Consider the following 10,334-nt stretch of genomic DNA (forward strand, 5'->3'; position numbering starts at 1 on the left):
CAGAAGGACGCACAAGCACAGAAATGCACATTTGCTCAGCGCGAGGCCAGGGACCTCCAGAACCCATTACACATGAAGAAACACACTGACACACACATTCCATAACAGTTCCCTCACAGGAGTGGAAAGAAACCTAACTCTGGTCCTTAAAGGAAAACAAATGTAGGTTCTGCCAAGCCTGTTGCTGGATTGTAAAAGAGAACTCCCTCCCTCACTTCCTCCTCCCTCCTCTCAGCCACGCCCGCCCTAGGTCCAGCACTATATCAACAGCCAGCCTCCCTCTATCAAACTCTGCAGTCCTGCTACAGTCCACAGCTGTATAACGGTCCTCTCTCCTCGTGTCCTCTCTTCACCAGCAGTCAGGCATCATGTTTTACAGCCAGAGCATCTCCAGCAGTCCAATGATTACCAGGCAGAGCCGCAGCTACACATCCAGCGCTGCACCCCACAAGGCCCACAGCGTGTCTGGACTTAATTTCAGACAGGGCCCGCGCATCTCCTCTAGCCAAGTGCGCACTGTCTCCTCTGGGTATGGAGGTGGCATGGGGTTCGGCAGCGGCGGGTTTGACCTGTCCAACGCCCTGGACCAGAGCAACGTCAACATGAATGAGAAGGCCACCATGCAGAACCTGAACGATCGTCTGGCCTCCTATCTTGACAAGGTCCGCTCTCTAGAGTCAGCCAACTCCAAGCTGGAGGTGCAGATCAGAGAGTACTACGAGCAGAAGGGCCCGGCAGCTGAGAGGGACTACAGCAAATACTGGGCCATCATCAATGACCTGAAGGACAAGGTATAGTGTGCCAGCCTCGACTGTTTGAACACCTGACAAGTCAACTGTTTGCTGTTCTGTTAATGATTACCAAAGGAGGTTGTTAAAAGTTTATAACGTCACAGGCACTACAGTCTGCATGCTCCATTGTGTCACTGAATCCTTAGTCATATGATGGACTAGTAATGATGATTGTAAAAGCTCAAAAGAAGCAAGAAACTATTGTCAAGTTTGTAGGGGGATTCTGTGCATGATAACTGACTAATAGCTGTAGTTAAGGAAGTATGAGGCTTTTGATGCTGCTGAAGAGCGTTGCATGGTAACATATATATTGTGTGTGAATCATACTTTTACATACTGACCAATTAAGTTGTTCTTCTTCTCTAAAGATTGCCGCCGCCACTATCGGCAATGCCAGCATCCTCCTCCAGATTGACAACTCCAAACTGGCTGCTGATGACTTCAAAATCAAGTGAGCTAGAGTCTTCATACTTATGTTCCCCTACTCCTTGTTACAGTCAAATAAGTCTGTGAGGAGGTATAGATGTCTTATATCAATGTTCTCAACTCTCCAAACTTAATAGATTCGATCATGAGCTGATGATGCGCCAGTCAGTTGAGGCTGACATTGCCAACTTGCGCCGTCTCCTGGATCAGACCACTTTGACCAAGGCCGACCTGGAGATGCAGATCGAGGGCCTGCAAGATGAGCTGGCCTACCTCAAGAAGAATCACGCAGAGGTGACAGACGCACATCCTCTCGCTTTAATGATTACTGTTCATTATGACAACAACAGAATGTTGAACGGTTTGAAACTCTGCAGGTTTCTTAACAATGATCTTTTCCAACTCGTTGCATATAGGAGCTGGCAGCCCTGCGCTCTCAGCTTACTGGCACAGTCAATGTGGAGGTGGATGCTGCACCCCAGCAGGACCTGAACAAAGTCTTGGAAGAGATCCGCGCCCAGTATGAGTCCATCACTGACAAACACCGTCGCGACCAGGAGGCCTGGTTTAATGACAAGGTAAACAGAGGCACTGTATCCCACACGTTGCAAATGACTGTTTACTCCCTCAAGAGTCTAACTTGTAATTAAACATAATCTCATGACTATGACTTCTTTCTACTTCTTTCCCAACCTTTTTTTCTTGCTCTAGTCGGCAGTCTTGAGCAAGGAGGTCGCCATCAGCACAGAGGTAATCCAGACGTCCAAGACAGAGATCAACGACCTGAGGCGCACACTACAAGGCCTGGAGATTGAGCTGCAGTCTCAGCTCAGCATGGTGAGAAAAAAAACCTAAAACCCCAACCATCTGTTCACATCTCACTGATCTTGCCTTATATGTGCAAAATTCCTGGATCCCTGTCTTGTCAGGGGAACTGGAGAAACAGACAGCGATAGAGGGCAAAAGAGCAAAAGGGAGGGTATGAGAAGGGGGCTTTACTGAAAGAACAGAGGGAGAGAAAGATAGGAGTGTTTGGAGCTGTGGTGATGGGGGGGGGGGGAAGGGCTGCTGCTGAAGAAAACTTTTCACAGACATCTGCTCTAACTCTGGAAATCACAAAAGAGAGCTTGAAGAAAGCTGAAGGAATGCAAAACTGGATGGCCCACCCTGTATTATCTGTGCCCAGCTGTAGAAAATCATTTACACTCCCTGTAAGACCAGCACTCTGATCTGCTGCTAAAACACACATGGATTCAAAATCCTATACATACACCTCTGCCTATTATTCCTCTAAAAAGGAGAGGACAATGCTGTACAAACACAGACATTCTTTATGTCTGATCAAAATAATCCAGGGTGTGGTTGGTGGCTGCAGACTATAGCTTTTAATTGTCCGAAGTAAGCTTGTTTGCAATAATGAACAGCTCAGTATGTACTTTGCAACAACTTGTGCTCCTTTTTATTCCACTCTGAAACAGAAAGGGGCTCTGGAGAACACACTGGCAGAGACAGATGCTCGTTACGGCGCTATGCTCTCCGGTTACCAAAACACAATTAACATGCTTGAATCAGAACTCGCCAACGTGCGGGCAAGCATCGAGCAACAGGGCCAGGACTACAGGATGCTGCTGGACATCAAGACCAGGCTGGAGCAGGAGATCGCAACCTACAGGAGGCTGCTGGACACAGAGGAGTCCAGGTAATCACACTCATACAGGAGCATGGACTTTAAGACCATTTAGACCAAAAATGCACAAATGTATTTTAAAGATAAAGCCCACATGACTTATTGTCCTCTTCATTTCTCTTCTTTCTCCCTATTCAAGACCAATTGGTGGAGGTAAGTCACATCATTTTTGACATAACATAACATGACATAACAACAGTGCAGTCAGTGTAATGAAGGCTTAAAGCGTTCCCATCATGGTTTTTTTCTCTGTTTTTTAACAGGGGGCTCAAAAACCACAGTCACAACCACTGTGCGCAGCTCAAGCTAGGAGTTCCAGCTGGCAGGACAAGCTGTTCTCAGACACACACGCGCACACACACACACACACAGACATTCTGATGAAGAAAAGCTGTTACAAGAGATGACTGAAACTGTACTGAAAAGACTGAGACAAGTTGAAAGTGAAGCCTGTTTGAAGTAAAGTAAGAAACAACATTTGCAATGAAGAAGAAATGTCTGACATTCTGTGTGTGTGTGTGTTGATCTGTCTGAAAAATAAAAAGGCTGGTGAATAAAACTTGTGTTACTCTGTTACTTTACTGGTCTAGCAGAAAAAAACAGAGGGTCTAAATCTTTTTCAATAACATCCCCTCTGTTTATACAATCGTCATGGCAACTGCATTACATTTTGGGAGGTGGGATGCAGAGTGACGGAAATCTGTGTTACATAACGGGGCTGTTGTCAGGAAAGGGTGAACAATGGTTAACAGTCCCAGCATGGAAAGCTTTAGGAGTAAGCGCTCCTCTGAAAGCTACGTTAAACTTCATGCTCATAGAACTCAAACAAAGCAAGAAAACCTGAAGGAAAGTGCAAGTTCTGTGAACACATAAAGTGAATGACCATAGAGGTTTTCTCAAACAAGACACACCCAAATGGTTGACTAATCTTTGCCCTTGAGGCTTTCAACACAGTGCTACATGAAGCCTGTCTAGCCCCTGTCACCTAGTAACAAGAAACACACGGCTCAGGGTAGAATTACTGAGTGGGTATGCAAACACTGACTAACTGAACAAAGAGAGTCATTGTGGAAACAGATGCCATCAGGTCGCATTTTGGCCTCATCTAGATTGATGGCAAATGTCCAATGAACAGTTATGATTAAGTGTCATAAAGGGTGGAGCTCCTCTTTCTCCCTCATGCTGGTGACCCAATGCATGATTCGTGTGAAAGCAGCAAGAGTGTGTGGGAGATAGAGATGCAGAGAGAGAGAGAGAAAGAGAGAGAGAGAGAGAGAGAGAGAGAGAGAGAGAGAGAGAGAGCTGTTGTACTCTGTACAGGTCAGCAGCTTCAGCTGAAGCTACAGCTTCAAAATGACAGTGAAATCCTGTTAAAAGTTCATCATTCTCAAATGATGGTGTAATGTTAGTTTTGGAGAAGAGCGATTATAGAGGGGATCAAATTTCACAATCCAGTCCCCTCAAAGAAGCTTTACTCACCCATATTTGGACGGGCATCTTGCACAGCAGCGTCTCCGCCACACTGTTATTATGATAGTTTATGACAAAGCCTTTCCACTTGAGCTTGTTAAAGGCCATGAAAAGAAAAAATCATGAGCAGAGGTCATAAAAAGATATTACCCTAACACCAGAACAAATCAGTGTTTAACTATTTTGGTTCATTAAGAGCGAATTGTGCGAAGAAGTTGAACTTCTTCTTACGAGCAGACATAAGCCAAACTTTGCTGGATTAACTGTATTCATATATATTTTTTTATGCATGTATTTTCCCAAGATTAGAGCATTATGTGTCCCTTTTTTTTTTATCACTTTCACATGATTATTCAGAAAAAAGAAACGTGAAAATGCAAAAGGACATCTACACGGACAGGAATCATCATTAAGACAGAATAAATCCTTCTTCCATTGTAACCAGTATGGGGGGCACAACAAATTCCATTGGAATTCATTTAACAGTGCAGAAGAGGATTAGGGCCACAGTTTTTTTGTCGTTCAGACTTCTTTTCTCCTTTAGGAATTCTGCATTTAAAGTCTGAATTCTTTGGCCTGTTGCACCACTTACTGTATGTGTAAGTTCTGTTGTAAGTTTCTGTGCAAAGTCCACACTGAAATGTACCCTGAAAGTAGATCATTTGTAGCTCACATTGTGTCATTGTTTGGTTTCACCACAGGCACATTGGGTTCATTTTAATTAGTAGAGCTTAACATGCAAACGTCCTAAAGATCGTCACAGAAATTATGTTTAACTTCATGTGACCAATCAGTGAAAAGCATTTTTCCTCATGCAGTGTTGTCACATTGTTGCCTTTCGTGCACAACAGTCGGCTGAAAATAACTTAAAGAGTCAGAACTAAAACACGTTTAATTTCAGTGGCATCAATCCTCTTCTGTACGAAATGATATACTGGGAAGATAGGAAGTATTTACCAAACAGATACCCACTTTCCTCTGATGTCATGGTCATTTTGGGTTTTATTATATAGTCATAAGGAGTCTGACAATTATCACTTTACCATATAGATTAGCATCTGAAAAGACAAACGCAAAAAACACTAGAGGGACATGAACATACATTTAAAGGTACAGAAGCATATACAATAACTCATTAGCACTATTTGGCAGCAGCTAACGTTAGTATTTAATCACTTCCAACTTACAGCACCGCTTGATAGATACAGTCAAAGAGATGTAAATTCAAAACTTTTGCTAATGTTAGCTAGCTGAAGGTACCTGATGTGTCACCCAACAAGTCCCTTCAAATTTCGGCGTCCTGTATTTTGAATAATCAGTATCAATCTGGATGCAGTGAAAGATACATTTTTGTTAACTTACTTACTCTAATCCAATTTGGAACCTGGAACAAAGTAGTACAGTAGTTCAGCATGGACTGCACAGTAAAATTGCTGCCCTGTGAATAATAGCTTGGAGTCTTGATGCTAAAAAAGCTAACACTGAATGGCCTAGCTATTAAGAAGTACCTAACTATCATCATCTCAATCTATTTATTGTCAAGTAAGTATGTTGCGGTCAAACAGAAGCTGAAGCTCATAATTAAAGGAGCGCGTGGTGAACTTTTTAGAGGCATCAGGGCGGCTAGTTTCCTTTAATCTTGATGGACATGTTGGTAATAAAATTTATACTTTGTTGTTGATTTCTAACCACTACCTAGAGGTATGAGCCATTTAATTAGCTTCAATTAGCCTCTAGGCATTATAATAAACTGTCATCATAAATAAATTAACTGTGAGGAAATTGTGGTTAAAGATGGATTAAACAGATACAGGGTGTAGGGGAAGACAAACAAGAAAATCAAGAAATCTGATACTGAGTAGTACTTAAGCTTTTATATACAGCATGAATGGGTCTGCTGTCTGCACGCTGTCGCTCAAAGGAGTATGAGAGGAAGCGGTGCCAAGTTGCCAACAGTCATTTGTCTATTTTGTCTCCGTCTTGGTTGTTTGCCATCTTCGGCTAGCCTGAAGCTAGCAGACTCAGATCCCAGAAAAAAAGATGTTACTCACTGATGTCATGAAATACTTGACTTAGGTCAGATCATTTCAGTTCATTAAATGAAACTAAAGGATGAGAACATGAAAGGCAGAGTTGTTTTGATACTCGATTGTTGAAACTGTTTCCCACACTCCACTTGTCACTCGGCTACATGTCTCCAACTAACTTTCGGTGTTAGTTGCAAGCAAAGTGATGGAGCTGAGGGCCTTAAGCCTCCTGGGAAACAACTACAACAAGCCCGCCCTTCAGTCAGATCAGCCATGCCCCTTATTTTGTCTTTGTAATAAAATCAAAACAGATAAGTTATAAAAAAATAAAAATACACACCCTGTACAGTGTGTACCATCACAGACATCAGACATTCCGACTGTTCATTTTGTACCAGGAGGCTGTGAACATGTTTATCTATGCTGTAAAAAATGACATTTAATAAGGGGTGTGTATTGGACTTCTTCGTCCTTTGGAACCAGCCTCAAGTGAACACTTAAGGAACTGCAGTTTTTTTGCACTTCTGAATTGGCTTCATTATTCAACACCAGAGGTTCCCACTTGGTTTTTATCTGATTCTGTAAAAGTGTACATCTATGTTTTATAAACTGCTTCTTTACAGTCTTGATCCAGCTGGACCTTTTGATTATTTTACATCAGGAATGTTAAAAGTCTTATCAGATAAATTGACTTCAATGTGGGCCTGCTGTGTTTCCAAGTGCAATTTTATAATCAGATTTCATATCAGTGAAATGTCTGGTTAAGCATTACTCATATCTGCAACAGTTTAACTGGAGGCAGACGCCCTTATCAGCAGGAATGCCTGATGTCTCAGGGTCAAAAAGTCCATTAAAGAGGCTGGGGAGAGAGGGAGCATTCTTCCCTCTATTCTGGAGCCGTGCTAGGTTTTACACTCAAGCTGAGAGGAATGCCTAACCTCTTTGCTAAAGGTCTCAGGTCTCTGTGCGCTGTATGGCATCAGACCTTACTGTGAAAGTTTTCAAACTGTGCCCAAGCTGCAGCGAGGCGTAGGAACATTTGAGAGGTAGAGAGTGGAACAAGACCAAATACACTTCGGGGGCTGACAGGCCTGGCCAAGCATGAGATAGATGTGATTTTTTCATCCATTAGCATGGCTATGAGATTGTTCCTCCTGTGCAAGCGAGCACAATTGCCTTTAACAGCATATTGACAGTGAGTATAGTATCCTTTGCAGTGTAGGACAGCTCAGAGGTGGGGGTATAACTTGTAGGGCTGGTTTGAGATATAACACCCATACATACAGTTAGAAGAGCCTGCAGACCAGGACGGATTACTACAGCTTAGCAGCAGTATGCATGCTATTATGAAAGAATAAGCTTATACAAAGAATAGGTTTGATCCTGTTGCATTTTTCCTTATTGACTCTTAAAGTGACAACATCCACTAATGCAGCTTCCCATGGGCTGGGTGGATGTGTCACAGTATTCAGTGTGTGTCTAAAGAAATACATTCTGTTTCAATCTCCATTAAGAAACACACAAATCAGAGAACGGCCACGCAGGGAGAGCACACCGATCAGAACCACTCAGAGGCACAGTGAGGCACATTTTCCCTGCAAATCTGCTACGGCCTATAAACCTGCAGTTTGACTGTGCTTTTCCAAGTCCACAAAGCTTATGTAAAGGTTCCTAAGAGGCTCACAATATTTTTTTTATTTCTAACAAAGGTGCATTGATTGTAGCAGTAATAAAATAAAGCAGTAGTAATTAACGTGGCATTCTGATTATGGATGTCGGGAAAGGAAATACCCACAAAAGCATCAAAATATAAAAGTGATTAATAAAATCTAGGCAACTACCAATTAAAAAGAAAAGGAAAGGAAAGTACAGCATGTGTATTTTGGCCCTGAACAACAGCCTTCAGGTCATCAGCTTTCAACATTCAGGTCAGTTTGGCTACAGACTTTAACGGACAACTCCCTTTTCCTACGAATACGGCAAGACTGCCTCCAAAAGCTGTTAGCACATACAGTTGACATAACTTTTAAAAGATCTAATGAGAAAGACATTCTCTGCACATTGTGAAAGCCAAAACTACACAGACAATGCGGACGGTTTCAGACTCAGTTTATTATTTAATCAATTCACACAAACTTTGTGGATGTGTTGCTTTAATGAAATCAATCGAGCAAAGATGTTTAAAACAGCTTTATTTAGAACATTTGTTTTATTTGAAAATCCTTTGTACCACAATCATAACAACAAAGGATTCATTGATTCAAACCCATAAGTAAGAGAGAGATCAATCTTTAGTAATGCTAGCAGCTCCAACAATGACTGCAGTCCTCTCAAGGAGTGAACTAAGAAGTACAAATAAGCACATCTGATGTTAATTTGCCCTAAAAGGCTTTCTTCTTTCACTCTGTTCTTTAGAAATACTCACTGTCCAAGATGCAATCCGAGCCCTCTGTTTTATGGTGTCATGCTGTATTCTTGGCCGGTTTAACCTTTTAAAGATCAAATACTTCAAATCTACTCAGTGATGCCTTATGAAGCTATGAAAGCCATCCTGTTGGACTTTTACTTCAATACAATACTGACATCTAGAGGGAGGGAGTAGTAATGACCGGCAGACTAAACAAACCCTGCTAGTACACAGAAAACAGTTTTCTTTCTCTGTTCAGTTTTTTTATGGGTGACACAAATATATTAACTTGAGACTAAATCATAACTTAGGGTTATTACATCCTAGTTGTGCAAAACATTTAAGTTACTGATAAATAACTGTCTTCCATGTCTGTCCAGACATTTAAAATACAACCCCATTTGGACATTGTGCAAAAAGCAAACACAAACAATGTGATGATTTGTAAAACATTGAGACCCCATACTTAATTAAAAATAGCAAAAAGACTGCATATCAAATGTTGATTGACTTTGTATTTATAAAACTATATGCCCAGTTTGAATTTGATGCCACCAACATGTTGGGACAGGGTCATGTTCACCACTCTGTTGCATCTTTTTTTCCTTCTAACATTAATAAGGAGACATTTCTGTAACTCTTGTAAAAGTGGATTCTTTCCCCCTCTTGATTATTGTAGGACTAATTGTCCAACAGTTCAGGGTCTCCTTTGTCTCATTTTAAGCTTCATAAAGCTCCAAAAATGTTCAGTGGATGACAAAATGGGATTACAGGCAGGCCAGTTCATCACCCAGACTCTTTCTCTTACTGCTGTAATACGAGCAGAACGTTGTTTGGCATTGTCCTGATGAAAGGAGCAAGGCCACTTGAAAAACAAGTTGTCTGTTGATTGTATATTGTAATAATGTTCGGTTCTGTATATGCACAATCCATTGTGAGTAGTGATATGTCTGTGCAGGCCCGCCCACAGATTTGGCTAGGCCCCTGAAAGGCCCAGTGAACGGACCCTCCCAGGACATGATTTATTGTTGACACATTATTGTTGTGCCCCCAAAATGTGTGTCACTATTTTAGTACCCGACCAAATCTGAAATAGATACATTCCTTCCTCCTCATTTCCAGTTATTATGTTGAGTTAAGGCCAGAAGTGTTTTTGTAGAACATTATGTCCCAGTGAGGTTGACCTTATTGACATGTGATAACATAATCATTTACCTGAGACATTTGTGTGAAAGATTTCCATAAAAGCAGCACATGATTTCTACATTTATGGCCAAAAATGTGTATTTCCAGGTCTCAAGTGACCTTGAGCATTGACCAACATTAGTGCATCCTTTTCATCCTGGTAATCTTTGTCAATGTGAAAACTTTTTGTCCCATGAAAATGGAGCATATTGCTGACAGATGTTTGTAAGGTCGGGCCTACTGAACCGTTAATATCTAATCTCACACAGAAACATCCCTTACTTTCAGAGGGAACCTTACGAGTTATAACACTTGAATCACAGAAGACGCATGAGAGCAAG

At 41.7% G+C, this 10,334-nt stretch overlaps 1 protein-coding gene across 1 annotated transcript; it reads left to right on the top strand.

The window, feature by feature from the left end:
• Positions 1 to 284: 284 nt before the first annotated feature.
• On the top strand, positions 285 to 3,463 carry krt94 (keratin 94). The gene is made up of 8 exons (XM_061050893.1): positions 285 to 791; positions 1,160 to 1,242; positions 1,355 to 1,511; positions 1,634 to 1,795; positions 1,929 to 2,054; positions 2,696 to 2,916; positions 3,044 to 3,057; positions 3,168 to 3,463. The coding sequence occupies exons 1-8, from the start codon at positions 369 to 371 to the stop codon at positions 3,212 to 3,214; spliced, it is 1,233 nt and encodes a 410-aa protein (XP_060906876.1). The 5' UTR covers positions 285 to 368; the 3' UTR covers positions 3,215 to 3,463.
• Positions 3,464 to 10,334: the final 6,871 nt, after the last annotated feature.

Source organism: Labrus mixtus, chromosome 2 (genome assembly GCF_963584025.1).
Source record: "Labrus mixtus chromosome 2, fLabMix1.1, whole genome shotgun sequence".
NCBI classification, from domain to species: domain Eukaryota; kingdom Metazoa; phylum Chordata; class Actinopteri; order Labriformes; family Labridae; genus Labrus; species Labrus mixtus.

What these genes read in the sequence shown, in the direction of transcription:
- krt94 (XM_061050893.1), top strand. Translation starts at nt 369, where the DNA reads ATGTTTTACAGCCAGAGCATCTCCAGCAGTCCAATGATTACCAGGCAG. An exon ending in TCAATGACCTGAAGGACAAG is followed by an intron (nt 792 to 1,159) that starts GTATAGTGTGCC and finishes TCTTCTCTAAAG; the next exon opens with ATTGCCGCCGCCACTATCGG. An exon ending in GCTGATGACTTCAAAATCAA is followed by an intron (nt 1,243 to 1,354) that starts GTGAGCTAGAGT and finishes CAAACTTAATAG; the next exon opens with ATTCGATCATGAGCTGATGA.